At 38.5% G+C, this 18,145-nt stretch overlaps 1 protein-coding gene across 1 annotated transcript; it reads left to right on the forward strand.

Moving 5' to 3' along the window:
- Positions 1-3,625: 3,625 nt before the first annotated feature.
- Positions 3,626-8,619, forward strand: mat2ab (methionine adenosyltransferase II, alpha b). The gene is made up of 9 exons (XM_042422034.1): positions 3,626-3,878; positions 4,597-4,674; positions 4,771-4,893; positions 5,011-5,123; positions 5,234-5,377; positions 5,468-5,686; positions 5,770-5,952; positions 6,073-6,206; positions 6,810-8,619. Exons 1-9 carry the CDS (start codon positions 3,785-3,787, stop codon positions 6,910-6,912), a joined length of 1,191 nt encoding a protein of 396 aa, XP_042277968.1. The 5' UTR covers positions 3,626-3,784; the 3' UTR covers positions 6,913-8,619.
- Positions 8,620-18,145: the final 9,526 nt, after the last annotated feature.

An 18,145-nucleotide genomic window follows, 5' to 3' on the forward strand; every position in this document is an offset into this window, starting at 1 on the left:
CCTTCAAATTGTGCTGTCTGTCTTTTTCCTGAGTCTGTTTATTTTATTTGCTTGAGAAATGGGTGTTACAGCATAATCAATTCTATTGAGGGGCTGGACCATACTGTAACAACGACTGCAGTGTAGGGTGTGTGCTGTGGAAATGTTATGAAAGCATGACACACCGAAGAGTTAAATATTTTCTGCTGAAAGGTGTGTGTGTCTGTCTGTCATAGGCTACTTTCAGAGACAAATTTCAGACTAAAGACCAGTTATTTGGGGACGGCTTGTCCAACTGGGGACAAAAGTCATGTCCCCAATTTGGAAAAAGCTGATTTTTGGGTCAGTGGTTAAGGTTAGGGTAAGTCTCCAGGAAATTAATATAAGTCTATGTAATGTCCCCAAAAGTGACGTTAGGGTTAGAGGGGTTCGGGTTAGGGGGTTAGGATTAATGTGTGTGTGGGAGAGAGAATAAAAAAGATACATTAAGAAATGCACTGTACCTGAAACAGTGACTCAGGATATGTGTTTACAAAGTAAGTAAGGTCGATGGCCTTAAAAATATGAATGTCATTCCCCGAGAGAATGCGGTCTGAACTGCTGAAACCTTTGAACAAATAAGTGCAGCTGATATTTCCCTCAGCCAGTCTCTATAAAGGCCATAACTGAAACAACAGTACTCCACATGCATCAACTTCAATTATGTAAAAGAACTGAACTTCTAATGATTACTAGTTGTAGAGTGGACTTACACTGCATTAGTAGTCTTTTGACAGCCAATCAGCTTGTAGTGATTTAGGATGGTTTAGGGTAGAAGTCACTTGCTATTTTGGACTTTCTGAATGAATGTGTGCGATGAGCAGAGCAACACATCCTGTAGAAGGCAATAGCAGGTGCATCTTGCATCATGCTTTTGCTCACTGAAAAGAAAGCGTCCACCCTGCAAATTCACGGTGACAAATGACTGTACTACTCTGATGCAACACTAGTCAGGGATTGAACTGCTTGGTTTAGTGACACTATGCACCATAAGCCAAGTAATAATAATTCATTTGATTGACTAAAATGATACAGGCTAACAATACAAATGATGCTATGATGCTGTAATGCCATAAGTGTGAAGAGTCTTGTGTATTTTTTTTTTTAATTTTCTATCAATTTGCAAAATTGAATGGTATCATTTCGGCTTCTCTTTAAGAGATACACAAGTGCAGAAGGAAGTGTTTGATATTTGACCTTTTACCCTGGTGATATGAGCTACTTTGTGTGTGGAATAACAATCAGTACATGGGATTAATAATGTTACCTTTATTCTTTATCTCACATGATAATAACATTACCCAACAGCCACTGTTCAAGTTATCTTAACCTTCACAGTGACTGACCATTGACTTCTGTTGACAAACGCTGCCAGGTTGAAGTATTATATCTCGTCAGTGTAGCCCAGAGAGAACATCAGGTTACTGTGCTTCATGATGTAACACTGGCCTGAGATTGAAACATCACTGCTCTACACTTTCACAAATGCTGTGTCACGGTGACCAGCAATATATTTTTTTTCGAAATATCTTGGAAACATGATGATCAATATGTGCTGGATGTTAAATATTCACAATGATAAGCAGAAAAGACATGCATGAGCTGTTTTGGTGAATCAGTGGTCTGAGTCACAAACTCTGTAACCACAATGTCTCTTCTTCATGTGCATCAGATTGTGGATAAATCTATCTTTGGCTAAGACAAATGTACGAGAATATTACCAGTTAAAACCAGTTCTTAAGAGTGAATTCAATGTTCACAAACTAAAACTAAACTTTTTAGTTCACTTAGTTTAATTTCACCTCAAAAAAAAAAAAAAAAAAAAGGAATGGATGAGAAAATGTCCTGCTTTGGAGCAAAAACCATGGTAAACCAGTCCTTATAGAGACAATAATTAAACCCATCTGTAGTCCACTAAGGTACAACATGTTCAAAATGAGAGCTTTTGATTATATTACACAACAGCGCCTGAAGGGTAAGAGGAAGATGGGGGCTTTTTGAGCAAAGTATAACGAAGTTATGCTGAGAGATAATATCCTCAACCTCTGCTCTTCTCTCCACTGCCCAGCTCTCACTTTATTATGAATGTATTTTCAGATTTATCTGGTTGTTTCACCGGGAAGGTACATGTTCTGATGTTCTTGTGATAGCTAATATGAATACAACTTATCAGATCAATTATACCTGTGAGTGTTTATATTAAACTCTAATCATGGTCTCTAGGACACACGTATTTGTTGTCTGGTACACTAAGGCTGATGATAAAATGCATCACCCACAAACACAGGAAGAGTTTTATATAAGACATCATAAGAATTAGTAATCACGTTCATTGGTTGCTTATATTTGTAGAGCAAATAACTTCGGTCTGATGTATGAATTTTTTTTTATCAGACATTAGGCTTGAAGTCTTTTTAAAAATAAGCTTTTAAACTGATCATAGCATCATAAAATGTAAGTCTCAATGTAGCAAACAGTGCACTGGAGAGTTACAGCCAACCAGCTCTTATATGTGCTTAAAATACACAAAACATGAGAGGGAAAGAAGTATGGTCCAGTGGATGTTCAGGCTGAGGAGCATCAGGTATCAAACATTCCTAACATACATACACAGGAATCACATGATCACACCATGTCTTAAGTTTTCATGTTATTATTTGCAAAGCAAAGACTCTTGGCCTGCCCTGACTTCTTAAAGAAGCTATTTTAAGTTTAGGGGTTGAATTTAATTTCAATTTTAAATAGATTTGCAGAAGATTAAGTTTGTGTTTGAGTAATGGCTGAGTTAAGGCATGCGGCCCCCATGGTATAAAGGCTGGGGAATGAAGCACAAGGGCAGATTTGTGTGTGTGTGTGTGTGTGTGTGTGTGTGTGTGGCAACACAGTGGTAGACAAGGGAGAAAGTTATGATACAAAATCATGTTATATTGTCAGATTTAACCACTTTGTGTGTAGTCAATCAATCAAATTTTATTTATATAGCAGCTTTCACACAAATCAAATGCAATTCAAAGTGCTTTACAAGCGATTTAGAAACTCATGCACATCAAAATAATTAAAAAGCAAAAAAGTAAATAGAATAAGACAACAATAAAATATCAGTAGTTAATATAATAAACGATAAATAATAAAAGGCAATACAAGCAATAAAAATGATAAAATCGTAAAACACCAGATAAAAGCCAGGCTACTACATAAAAGTCAGACTAAACAAATAGGGTGGAGGTGCTGAATGAACAAGGCTTTCATAACATATACATAGCACACACCCTACACTGCAGTCCTCCTTACAGTATGTATTTTTTTCCTAGGATGGTGAAGTCATGATCCGCTCTACTCTACGTCTTACTGGCTTACCCTGATATTCTTACCCTAACACTAACCAATCTCATTCCTCATGCCTGAACCTAACCAATCCAACCAATGAAGGCAACAAGTACTAGCCAATCAGAGGTAGAGTAGGGCGGGTCATAACTTCGTTATCCTAGGGAAAAAAAAAAAAAATTGGCTTACAGTATGGTACAGCCCCGCCATGGGCTCAGTGGTATGGCCCGCCTCCTAGTGACGTCAACGCGTCTGACTTGATAGAATAAATAGTGGAGCTCTGCGCCATGAGGCTCAGGCTACAGGATCGATACACCGAGAGGCTGAGACTGAAGAGGAAACGCAAAGGCGCTGCTAGAAAATAATAATAATACACAGTTAACGTAATATTTACGTTGCAACATTTTTTTTTTACATTTAGTACCAGCAGTTGCCGTTAACGATGATGAACGGACAGATGAATGGTTTTCATAACTCCCTCATTGACGAGGACTGCTTCTTGTTCACCTCGGAGTCTGTCGGAGAAGGGCATCCCGGTAAGACCAGCACGCCGGCCATTCATCCGGTTGTGTTTGATTAAATGAGCCACGGTGATATAGTTTTTACGACGTTTTTTTTGCCCCCACGTACTGTAGAGTGTAACGTTTAATAAAGAGTAGGTTGGACGCCGTTCAAATGTTGCCGTTACGGCCTTCTTCGTTGCGTGAAAGAAGATGGGCCAGCTTCAGAAGCACGCGCCACCAGCTAACTATCGCTAGCTAACGTTAATCTTTGCTAAACGGTTGATTGTGTGGCATGTCCGGTCCACCGACAGCAAAACCCCCGCTGTGTTCATAACAGACAGTCGTTGGAAATCGTGACCTAAGTGCTTTTCTCAACCTAACGTTAATTTTTATATCATAATCGGTATACGTTCTCCCCGTCCGCGGCTGTTCTTGAAAAGCAACAATGACTCGGTTACTTTATCGGTTTGCCTGTACAACAGTGTATGCTTTTTATTGTGTCCTCGGTATAATTAATTAGTTTGAAGGTTAGTTAGAAGTTTAACTCTCTTGTCTTCCGCTCTCCGGTTTTCTGCGCGCTCCCCCCGGCTGCTCCACACGTGCACATGCTGAAATGGCGACTGTTGAGAGGCTTCGAGCCACTCCCACTGAGCAGGATCGCCTCATCTGGCTTTTACCCGGTGCTTTGGTCTTGCTGCAGTCTGTTATCAGTGCAGGTAATGACGTTACATTATTGCTCTGTTTTTTTCAGACAAGATCTGTGATCAGATCAGCGATGCAGTCCTAGACGCTCATCTCAAGCAGGATCCTGATGCCAAAGTTGCGTGTGGTAAGAACAATTTTCTTTTTGTTTTCTTAATGTTGGCTCAAATCATCAGTCAGTTCTTACGGAAAATAATTTTCATTTGTCTCTTGTCTGTTGCAGAGACCGTTGCCAAGACCGGAATGATCCTGTTGGCAGGCGAGGTGACATCTCGAGCCACGGTGGACTACCAGAAAGTTGTCCGTGACACCATTCGCCTAATTGGATATGACGACTCCTCCAAAGGTGTGGCATGTTTCTCTTTTAGAACTTCTGCTTTGTGCTTTTCATTGAGTTGTGTCACATCAACTTTTATTATTGCGTATGAATGGTGTTGACCTGCTGATGTTTCCTCATGCACAGGCTTCGACTATAAGACCTGTAATGTTCTTGTGGCCTTGGAGCAGCAGTCTCCTGACATTGCGCAAGGTGTTCATGTCGACCGTAACGAGGAGGACATCGGAGCAGGGGACCAGGTCAGTTTGCCACATGTGTGCTGACGATACAAAGTGCTGCTTGTTGTTGTCCTCAAATAACATTTATGCAAATAAACCTACTCACTGAGTAATCATCTCTCACTTTGCAGGGCTTGATGTTTGGATATGCCACTGATGAGACCGAGGAGTGCATGCCTCTGACAATCGTTCTTGCCCATAAGCTGAATGCTAAGATGGCTGAGCTGCGACGCAACGGCACCCTTCCATGGCTCCGGCCAGACTCAAAGACCCAGGTAGAGCTGCCATTTTACCTGTTTTTAACTACTGTAAATTCCTTCTTTTAATGGGGTTTGGCTCATCCGTGTTTTCACCTTTTTGTGCAGGTTACTGTCCAGTACCGCCAGGACCGCGGCGCCATGCTTCCAGTGCGTGTGCACACAATTGTTATCTCTGTTCAGCACGATGAAGATATTTGCCTGGAGGAGATGAGAGACGCCCTGAAAGAGAAGGTCATCAAAACTGTTGTTCCTTGCATCTATTTGGACGATGACACCATCTATCACCTGCAGCCCAGCGGGCGATTTGTTATTGGGGGCCCACAGGTAAGTGTCGGAGGGAGTGGCTTTCAGAAATCATGTAGCCTGTGGGTTGCATACCTGTCTTGACATCTGTTCCTCCATTACAGGGTGATGCCGGCCTGACAGGGCGTAAAATTATTGTCGACACCTATGGAGGTTGGGGAGCCCATGGCGGTGGAGCCTTCTCTGGAAAAGATTACACAAAGGTGGACCGTTCTGCTGCTTATGCTGCACGCTGGGTGGCCAAATCTCTGGTGAAGGCTGAGCTCTGCAGGAGAGTGTTGGTCCAGGTGAGTACTAGTACCATAACACACGTCTCTGTTTTAGAGAAAGGGGCTGCAAGAGGTTCCTGTCTGAAGTTTTCTGTGTTTTGTAGGCTTGATATAATACATGTATATGTGCTGTATTAGGTGTCCTATGCCATCGGAGTTGCCCACCCCCTCTCCATTTCCATCTTCCACTATGGGACCTCCCACAAGAGTGAGAGGGAGCTGCTTGACATTGTGAAGAAGAACTTTGATCTCCGTCCAGGAGTCATTGTCAGGTAATGTATGGCCTCTGAAGCCACGTGCTACTCACTGACAGAGCAGCTTCTGGCTCCTTCTGTTTCCTGTGTCTTATTGTCTCTTTTGTTTTTTTTAGTTGCCCTGCTGAGGATTTAGAGTTTAGTCTATTAATCTATTGTGATAGAAAGCTTTGAGTTTGCCATATCTCTGTTTTTAATTATATGGCTTAGTGTTAAAGGTTGCACATGTGGACATTAGTGGGGTCTAATTTATTAGGGCAAACATGTAAGAGATTTGGCATAATGAAGCCTTGTAGCTCATAGTTAGCTCAAGTGTCCTTCTTTAAATTGGATGAGTGTGGTTTCCATCTGAAGCTGCAGTCACCACACTGCTCAGGGATGAGTTTGGTTGGCAGGGTAAGTGTTGAAGCTTTATGTGTTCTTCCCTCTTTACCAGCTGGTCTAACAAACCTCTATTTTATTATATTATTTTATTTTATTTTATTTATTAATTTTTTTGGTAGTGGCTCTTGACACTGCCCACTGGCTAATGTGAGTGTTAATGCCTTTTGTGAATATGAATGCATGCATGTGAGCTCACTGGGTTTGACTGCTGCTAAATGTGTTGATTATGTATTCCAGGGATCTGGATCTGAAGAAGCCCTTGTATCAGAGGACCGCGGCCTATGGCCACTTTGGCCGAGACTCCTTCCCATGGGAGGTGCCCAAAAAACTCAAATACTAAACCTGTTAAGCTTTTCCCCCCAGGCTTGTTGGTGTATACTACAGAGAAGCCTCCAAGTTCCGGGGGTGAAATGCCCTTATCTCTTTAATAATGGTATCATTAACACATGACTCCATCCCTCCCTCACTCCACCTCCCTCTTCTTGTCTGGTTACTGTTTTTCTGCTGGTTGCAGTATTGTACTGGGTCCTAGGAGGCATGCCTCAAACTTGGATGTTTTTAAAGAGTTGGATGGGTTCCATGAACTCATGCACCATAGTGCTTCATGTTCTCCCACGTCTTGAGGTCCCCTTGCTTCTCGTTGTGATAGTCCCCGAATAGCTGCGGTTCAGTTGTTCTTTTGGCATTCCAAACTCCGTCAATATTGTCAGTCCTCTATTCAGTGTCATAGTAGTAGCATTTTAGACGATATGCGTTGCTGGTGCTACTGATTTATAAGGAGTCTGCGTTACAGCTAAAGATTTGAAAGTCCATTTTAGAAGCAAAACCTGACACTGGAGGATCCTCTGATCTTCCCAAATAAGTTCAGCTTCTTTCTAAACATTCCCCCTTTGTCAGTCTGGTACAATTATTCCTTGACCCAGTGTTCTTTATCCCCTTTTTGTTAGCTTTATTCCCTCGTCTTTGTGGAGGATGCTAGAATGGCACAATTAAAATTCAAGGGTTGTTGCTGTTTTCACTAAAAATGCTATGCATTGCAGGCTAAGGGGCAAGTCAAATCCTAATTATTCAAGCTCTCAAGTGAGCATAAAGCCTCAGATGCCCCTACAGACCTTTGCTGTTTTCTGACGTAATACAGAAAAGTCAGAAGCTGCTATGTCACTGCTCTGGTCTGCAGAGGTATCGGTAATACTTGATAGTGATGGAAAAACTCGATTGTTTATGCATTGAAATTCAATTTTTAAATGAGTCCTTTTTTAAATGTAGATTCACTTGCTTTTTTATGGTTTGAAGTGACTAAAGGCCCTTTGACTCCATAAGAATATTGATGTCAGGTGTAGCTACAGAGAAACCTGGTTCCCATCTTTATTCTTACCGGAGTTTGTTCTTTGCCACAGAGTCTTATTGGCTAGATGTCAAACCTCAATACTATTTATTTGTTCTCTGAAACTCGGCGTGGATACAGAGAAGCTGAAGTTTCAGAAGGCAGCTTTAAACACACTTGGTTATTGAATCTTGAATTCCTTTTGACTTGATCATTTTTCAGTGTTTGGCTTGAGGCTCCAGAGTGTTGTACAGAAAAGCTTTGGTTGGCCTCAACAAGAAACTGTCACTGGTTAATGTTAATGACTATTTTACACCTTTTCTTATTTTTGGACAGCAGATATTAATTTTTAGATGGGTTGGTTTTGAAATCCCATTTTAAAATGTCTGGTGCAATTCTTTGGCTCTTACCTGTCCTCACTAATGGGATGGCAACATTTGGTTGGTGTAGTACAGAGAAACCAGCCTTGTTTACATGGCCATCCCATGTGTTGGATAGAGGTTTGGAGTTTTGGTTTTGTTCCCTTTTACTACTCGGAGGTCATAACGTTGGCTACAGTAAGTGTAAGAGTGCCTTTTCTATTTCCTCTGCTACCATTTCCCTTTCTCCCCTCCTACCAACATGCGTTCAACTTCCACAGGAACAAGTAGCTCATACTGTATTATGCTTCATGTTTAGATTGGGTCGTTTCCTTATGCTCTGTAATAAACAACTCCCTTCAAATGTGCTGTCTCAATTTCGTTGTATGTTCACTGATATTGTGTGCACACAGAATTTGGTGGCTAAGTGAAAGAAACTTATCACAATGAGGAAGTAGGGTTGTAATTTTACCCACAGCTGCGCTTTCTGTTAAATTTGTTAAGAGACTTTGTACTTTTGCAATCCTCCATCATTGTTTTTAGCGCCAGCCTATATAGTTAAGTTTCACCTCTCACCCAAAAGGCTTCTTCAGTCCCATTGTGTTACTAATGGACATTTACCAGATATTATCAAGTTTAGACGGAGCAGCAGTTGCAGGAAATTATATTACTAAAGTCTGGAGGCATTATTGAGGAAATGTTACAATATAAGAAATTGCCCTGTCTACTTCCTGCTTGGTTTAATACTCAATGATAACAGGCTGTGCTGTCTTTCTGTTTCACCAAAAATTAGGTTTTTTGTCAGGGTGACTGATTATTATGAAAAAGCTACCGGTGGCATTTACAAGTCATGTGTTTTTCAGGCACCTGTTGTCTGATGTGTTGCCAATAGCATGCTAGCAAAGATTTTACCAGTGGTGCAACAAGAGCTGGCCACATTGCCTCGCAACTCAGCCTGACTTACGGTTTTCATGATATACAAGTAAAATCATAGGCTGTCTAGAAAAATACCAAAATTCAAAACATTAAATTCCTTACTCTGCACTTATACGCTTAGGTGGTTGTTTTGTTTTGTTTTTAAACCAAATTTGAAGTAGAAGTGGTACCAATAAATTATCGTGCCCTAAAAAATGTAGTGCCAGCCTCCAGGATAATGACTATTATCTATAAGCCAAAACACTGGAAGTCTCCTATTCTCAGGTCACCATCTCTCTGTGATGGCAGCTGTAAAAATGTTAAGTCTGGAAGTCTGAAATATCATTACAAATGGATATATTTTTGGTTGGTTACTCTTTTTAGCCTTTGAAATGTATGGTTTACAAATCCAAAAACGGAACAACACTTTAACAGGAAGCTAAAAGATTTAATCATGCGCTGTGTGCAGATCTGTGATATATTAACTGAGACTGAAACAGTCCTCAGTATGGGTTTGTGCACAGTTTCGCATTCATTACCTTGGTCACTGATGAGGCCTTTTGTGTCTTCTCAGAGGGAAACAGTTGGAAGCAGGTTACAGAGTTTTAAGTGGTATATGTGTCTTTCTCCTTGATCTGGTGCAGTGCTGACTGCAGAGTTTGACCCCAAGCCAACCCCCGTTCTTACTGGCCTATTTTAGCTGCCTGTGCTGAATGAAAAGGTCAGTATTCTTTTAGCGTGACAGGTATAACAGCTCTGAGATTAATGGCGTAACCAGCTGGTTCTGCTTCTGAAGCAGGTAAAACCACTGTTGGCTTTCCCTGTAAAGTGGTTTCATGGAATTTAATATTGTGAAAGCTGAGGTTGCAGTCTCTCTTCATATCCTGTCTCCTTTGAAGACCAGTTGAGCTCTTATGCACTTTTCATAGAAAGCAGCAGGGCTTGTTGTTTGTGGAGACACTCATAGATATGACTAGACAGTTAAACAGGTTGGGCCCAGTATGTCACCTGGTGTAAATTACAAAAATAGGGATAAAAATCATAAGAACAAATGACCCATGGAGTTCATGACTCTTTTTGCTTGTTTGTGAAAATGTTTATTTTGTTTTCTTAGTTTTCACTTGAGCAATGGCACAACATAAGCCCCTTTTTTATTTTACCAAAGACATTTGGACATGTCAGTAGGAAAAGCACAGGTGTAAATAATAAAATGAATGATGACTGAATTCCATTTAGCCGCTCCAGTTGCAGGGTCGTAGTATTGTACATACTGGCTCATTGTCACACTTCCATGGCTTACTGGGACATTTGAATACAATGAAGCCATTATAATGTTTTTAGTGACAGGTGTGCTTTTCCTACTTTGAGAAGTCTAAATGTCTGCTGTGAAATGGACTACTTTGCCACTATTTTCTATATTCAAAAATCTTACTATGCATGCTGGCATTTTGAAATATATGTGTCATTGTCTGTTGTTTTCCAGTGTGAATGCATCCTCAAAATATGATTACAAGCAGTTTATAACATGTAATTAGGGCAGAATGTAGAAGTGTGGTTTCATATGAATGTAGATTATGCAAAGCAACAGGGCTGACATCATTCTATTATATCCTCTATAAGGCTATAATTATCCTTATATGTGTCCTGAACAGAATTTATTATTATCACTGCTTCACCTTAGCACTACCAAAACTCCTCTTTACTTCAACATCCACTCTTTTGAAACGGGACAAGGATAAGATGCAGTGGGGTTTAGGCACAGACCCAACTCTACCTATAAGGATGAACAACGCTGCTCTCTGTGAATGACTTCGCTTTTATGCAAACTGCGTTGCCTAAAGGGAATAGCTCATTCCAGCTCTTTGTGTAACACAAAGTGTTATCGTCCAGCTTACAAAACACACATTGGTTACATGTTTTAACGTTTCCTTTTGCTTACTTGAATTGTATTCAAAAATGTATAAAATCAGTGATATTGCATGTATCCATATAAATTGCAATGGTAACATGCACAGAAAACAGTATTAACAGGGTTAACATATGGTTTGTGCGTCAATTATTTGGTCAAAATCTACAGTATTTCATGCCTGAGTTGTGAGATAAAAGTGTTCTCCTTTAACTACAGGTTACATAAATGCTTTAAAGAAAGGCATCACTCTGTCCAAAATGTGCCCATTTCAATGAATGACTCACAGGTAACAGTCAATAAACACGCAATATTTGCAAGCTAACCTTCAGATGCATTAATGTGCTAGAACACAACGGCTGGCCTCATACAGTAGAGAGGGTAAATTGGTTCAATATGTTTGTGCAACTATTTGCTATTTTGTTAGTCATTAAACTAAACTCTTCATTCAGCTTCCACCCTTTCTCAGCTCTTTGCAGATTATTCTAGGCTATTTACCTTAAATGAACTCACTTAAAATTGAAACCATTTGCAGTGTTTACAATTAGAACAAGCACAACTGGATTTTTGAATAATCTTTATGAAGATTAACTGAGGCATTCACATGTATGAATTGACAGACTGTAGAAACAACAAAACAGAAATGCTGCCTCTATGACTCTGTAGAGTTTTGCAGGTCAACTGGCACATTTGGCCCTTTGACATTTTGCAATCATAAAAAAAGCACAAAGGATCTTGGAGGTTGGTGAAAGAAAAAAAAAAACACAATACAATGTCATTGGAACAAAAGATACAGGAAATAGATGAGATAGATGAGATAAAGCAGTTTCTCCGGTTAGGTGTAGATGATGTTTGACTGCTTGTTACCACCACAGAGTTAAATTGTGCAACCAATTCCTTAAAGAACAAACAGCCAAGACTAAATAAAGAAAACGATGGGTGTCATTATTTTGCAGCTCTATAGTACATTATTCAGGGAGTTTAGTTAATACAACTGTAACCATCAAATTTCTTCCACTATTAATAAAAAGAAAAGTTCCATTATGTGTTCATAAGTATACAGTATGTACAGTATTATACTTGATCTCAACCTGACACATTACAGCTACATCAAAGTGTAATTGTATCATAATACATTTGGTCTATTCACACACTACTCCCATTTTTATTTGTAAGTTTACCCTTGACACAAACATTTTGAAAGTTATGTATCAGTACTTGTACAAGCAATTGTGATTTCTATATTTCAAATAAATTCTCATAAAATGTTTCCTCATAAAATCACATTTCAGGCATTACTTTACTGTTATATCTATATAAACTGTAAATAAATAAGATATAATGACAGCTAACAGTTACAGAAACACAGTGAAAAGCTGAATTCACAGATAAAATAAACACTTGGACATAAAACAAATTGGTGATTATGATACACAGATTGTAAAGTGAGAAAGAGAAAGCACATATGAAGAGCACACAGTACTCTCAGTAGTGTATGTGTGTGTAACCTTGGAATGAATGTATTCAGAATTGTCCTTTAAGAAAGCTTCTTCACAAAGTTGGAAAAAGACAAGGACGTGTCTAGTCTGTCTATTCTAATCAAGTAGTAATAGAGAAGGACATAATAGAGTAGTAGCAGTTTGCTTTGACTGCACGGTCACATGGGTCACAAGGTCACAGTAGTTTGTGATAAACTCTGAGCAGCTACTGCAATTTACCAGCTATTTGCTTAGTTGCATACTAAGTACAAGTTTGAGTTATTATCTCTGAGCCCAGGAATATTTTTGGGAAAATGTCTGAACACACAAAATGTTCTCAGTCTACCCTCCTTTTTAATCAACTGTTTTGGGGATAAAAATTTAAATTGTATGTAATTTGAAATTAATTGATTAAGTTGATTGCTGTGGGACTCTGGGACTTTTTTGGCATTGAGTTTTTTTTCTGTCAAAATGTGCTGTTCCCGTGCAAGCCAGTTTAAAAAAAAACTGCTCACTTTCAATTAAAACATCCAAAATAATGAAGGTATCTTGGTGTCCTAATGGACTCAGATTTAAATTTCATCCAAATTACTTTTGTGAATTGTCAGCTTTTTATCGTCCTACATATGTGATAAGAAAAAGAGTCAGAACTGTAAAAACAAATATGTGCCTTTATCTGCAATGCGATAGGCTACACCGCATGGTATTCTGCTCCACATTAACAAATCTAGCAGCTAATTCAAAGTACTGCTGCTTGTGCTTTAACAAAGAGTATTGTTAAAAGAATTTCTTCGTAATGACCATGAAACAATAGAGACAGGAGCAGAAGTATCAAAATTTATAAGAATTTATTTTCTTGTACAAGAAGGAGCATTTCGCAGTGTCACAAAGAAAGGTGCTCCTAGTGGAACGCATATAACAGGGTTTTATACACCTTAAGTGAGCGTTACAGTTCTTTTCTTAACCTATCAAATACAGACTTATAGATAACATCATGTCTGTTTTCAGTTCAATGAATTTTAATTTCTACATCTTCCTCTTGACAAATACAATACTTAACTTCCTTTAACGTCAGCTGATGAGTCTGCTGATGTTGCAAACACAGGCCAGGATGAACTAATTACAAAAGAATTGAAGATTTGTGCACCTTTACAGTTATTTAGACTGATAATATGTTTTTATCCGATTGTGTGCTCTGTAAGTCTGCAAGTGTTACATCGCTTCGTAACACTTTCTTTTATGTTTTGATTCCAATCAAATTTCTCCACTAACAGCCAAAAAAAAGATAAAATATACTCCAGAATGTGTGTGGATGGTGTACACAATATTAAAGAATAACACCATGGGGGACTTTATACTGTAGAGAAAGCTTAAAACAGCTCAAGAAGATTCATATGATATATATACAAGAATTTCAGTTCATCCTCAGTTATGAAAACCTCTGTCAGTTGGTTTTGAAATATCCACTAAGACAAGTCTGGGCAGTTCTCTCTAGCCATGGCCTGAAGGGGATATCAACGATAATTGTCATAGTGTTGAGTCAGTGTACAAACAAGGCAGTGTTAAAATAAATTAAACATTATATGGTACAGTGATCTGTTTTTTCCTGTTACCAAATTTCTGTAAGTTGATCCTTGATGTAAAAACCTGCTTCATATGAGTACAGATAACTGTCTAGTTCAAAGCTTCGATATGTTTATTTCACATGCTGACTGAATCTCATTCAGAGGTTTTAGCATCAAATCCTGTTCTAGAGAAGGATCTCTGGAGCCTTTTCTGTGCTGAAATAATCCACTGAGCCTTTTCACTATAATTAGCTTTGTTGCTGTGCCACAGAATCCTATCAGCTTTTTAAAATGAATGAGGGGATTTTGTGGCCTGCACACATGTGGCAGTTGCACCATCAGCATGGACAGTTTGTGTTATTAAAAGAGACCTGCACACTTGTATTTAACATACTTTTGCCTGCTATGGTAATACTGAACACTTGGATAGGATGTCATGTACCTACTGAGGTTTCATTGCGTGAATTACTTGTAAGGAAGCGTCCATCTGTCCTTACATAATAGTACATAGACTGTTACAAATCTCCCTGTAAAATTACAGTAAATTACTGGCAGCTGTAGTTGCCATTGTCTTACCATTTTTTTTTACAGTGTTGCTACTGTAATTTACTTTAACAATTAATTACTGTAAAAATGATTACAGTATTTTACTGTACAATGTGAGGTTTACAGTTTGATACTGCAGGCCTGCAGTAATATACTGTATTTTTATTGTAATGTACTTTAACAATTTCTTACTGTAAATGTTACAGTAAACAACTGAAAAGTTTTCTTCTTATTCATAATAATAAAAACAACTATAAATTGCAGACACATACTGTAAATAACAATGTGTCTTCAATCTTCGTAATGAGATCAGCTCTGTTTTACATTTAAAAACACATAACTCTTAACATCTAGCACAAAAGAGGATGAGACAAGTGACAGCTTTATGGGACTGAATATTTAGTCAATATGCCAAGTATATTCAAATATGTTTGAAAAAATAATTCTCAAGGTTCATGCCCTTTCACAGGGGTCAATGTAAACCTTGTAATATCTTGAGCTGCCAGCAAAACCAAACAGCAACTGCTTTGCAAACTACTGTTAACAAATATAAAAGCACAAATGAACATATTGCAGGATAACACAGTTTGTAATGCATTCAGATGTCCTCTGTTATAAGCAGAAGGTCAGCGTCAAGGCTTCCAGGTCACAGCTCACTAAGTTAGAAAGAACCAAGTGTGGGAGCACAGAGTGAGAAAAAGAGAAGTGAAACAATTGAATGACGGAGAGAATCATTTTAATCAAGAAAGACACCTCACATTAATGAGGTGACGTCAAGTACTTCAGAAGAGTAGTAATGTGGATTGTGGACTGTGAGTGTGTTTGCCTTCTTAGGAATTACTTTCTGTTCCTCTCTCAGCGTTAATCACAATGAAATCCCTGAAAACAACACATAACACTTGTATAAGTAAACAATATAATATGGCTGAAAATACTTATTATATCCCAGGTTTTATTACAGCTTGGCAACAAACTACAATATCTTTGCAGCAACCTAGTAACAGCCTAAAAACACACTTGGGTTCAGCTAAGATAACCAATATGACCACCACAACTGTTGTGTGCTTTATATATTAGGCTATTATTAATTATGAAATGCATGTGGGATAAACAAGGTGAATGTATAGACCAGGCCGGACTAACGTTAGCATTCACTGATATGTAGTTCAAGAGAAAACAGTCATCCAAAAATAATCTAAAGACTTACAAGCAGCAGTGAAAATACTGTTTAAATACCAGTAATTCAAACCTCCAACTGCTGAAGATAAACTACCTTAAAATGCTCTCATGTGCCTGTCAGGTGCTTGCTAGGATTATACCAATTTAATTTTTGGCAAAAATTAAACGTAGTCACTAACTGGGTAACCAGATGCCCAAATGTTATTCTATTTTCTGAATAAGAACTGACCTTTTTGGTTTGTTATTGCAGTGGCAAAAATGAAATTAGAAATAAATAATAACATAAATAGAGATAAATAAATAGAAATAACGATACCTCACTCATAGAATTTCACAGTAATTTTACAGCAATTTATTTATGAACAGTGTTGATTTATATTATTATGTATTCATTGTCATATGACATCTATATATCATATATTCATTGTCATATATCCATTAAAATCCGTCTCTGTCCAGTGTCCTCTGTAGATAAACTGTGCCCAGATGACCCTTGACTGCAAAGTTCAGTTTTACACTGTCAAAAAATCTTTTAGAAAAATTTCCCACAGGAAATACATAGCTGGCATTTCATGACCTTAAATTTATATCTGGAAGTATTCCAGATTTTAAGGTCCCTTGACTTGGAAAGCTCCTGGCACTTTTACAAATGACATCACAACAGTTACAGTATATCAGGATATGAGTGGTATTCACGCTCAAATAACATCATTGATTTCAGACTTCAGGTCCTGTCTGCAGTTTAAGTACAGCAGCTGTGCATTTCCACTACCACCTTGGCTCAGTCAGACCTCTATATTTAACTCTGAATGGTGGTGGGTAATGTAGGGGGTTACACTGTCACCACAGCCTTGAATGGGCAAGATCACTTTCCATTGCACGAGCATCACAGCACTGACCGCGGCTGTTGCAACTGAAACACACTAGGCTGCAATAATAAAAGCCTTGGATATTGTTCCTCAAGAGCACTGCGCCACACCTGTACCATGCTGAATTTGTGAGGCAGTAACGAAGCCTTAAACTTTCACCAAGTGATAAATTGGTGTAATAAAGTTGGCTCTGATACCGTATCATATCTTTGTTTCTCTATAACAAATAAGAACAGAGTGAATTCTTCCCACAACAAAGAGCTCAGAGGGTGCCACCTGCTGACGTATGAGACCAAACAAAATACCATGGGCACCATAACATAATATAACATTGAGACCAAACATTGGTGAGGACTGAAAGATAAGGTCTCATGGTGCCCTCAGTTTTCTCACAGTCAGCACAGTTAACAAGCAGAGCAGTGCAGAGTTATCACAGTGAGAAGGGCAGACTCAGGTCAGTGGGATTTCTCCAAAGTATTAAGTAACAGCTGATGCAATATTTGTAGGAGCTTGCTGTTGCTCTACTGTACGTCAGCAGGAAAGTGAAGTTAAGGCCACATGTAGCATCTTTACCCAAATATTGCACTTGTGATTAACTACTCCACTTTAAAATGTTAACATTGGAAGGAAACACACCATGTTTCTTAAAGCACACAGTCCACTTTATAGTGTATTATACATGGGATTATTGGTTTTCAAAATGCGTAACGTCATGCAATAAAACAGTATGAACAATCAATGAGTTTAGTGTTTTCAGCTAAGGACTTGTGAGTTTGTTAAGAAACTATTAATTGTGTTGTGTTTGTGTTTTTGTGTTATGTGAGTTGGGTGTGCCACCTTATTATTACAACAAGCTCCTGTTTTAATTAAGGTTGCAAAAGTGTATCCGGTTGCACTTGTACTGTTGTATCACACTTGCGTCATTTCCAGACTCAGTTATGCAATCGTCTTTTTGGTAGTTATGGAGACTTTTCACAAATCTCATCCCAACTGTAATTAAAAGGGTATTAGACACTTGTCATTGTACTCAGCCCAAACTAAATTATACACTGTATTTTATAACGTGTTGCTGAGATTATTCATTTGACCAAGAAATGTTTAACAATGACTTAAAAGAACCACTTACAAAAATGGTCAGAAGTTAAAGTGTGAGGTAGACGAGTTGATCCTATTGTAAGCTCCAAAATCTTTTGTTACACAAGATTATTGTGACCATATTAATGCAGTTTATTTAATTGTAAGTACACTAAAAAAAACATGAAAAAACAAGCAAGTACAAAACAAGATAAATCAAAAGACAGTACAAAATGGTGCAGGAGGCCTGGATGCTCTTAGCTTTTTCAGTTAATGTAACCAAATAAAACAGTGAGTAAGTAAATAGTAAAGATCAATACATTAACCGAGATGAGCAAACAGGAAGAGAGGGGAAGAG

The sequence above is a fragment of the Thunnus maccoyii genome, chromosome 9 (genome assembly GCF_910596095.1).
Source record: "Thunnus maccoyii chromosome 9, fThuMac1.1, whole genome shotgun sequence".
Lineage (NCBI taxonomy): Eukaryota > Metazoa > Chordata > Actinopteri > Scombriformes > Scombridae > Thunnus > Thunnus maccoyii.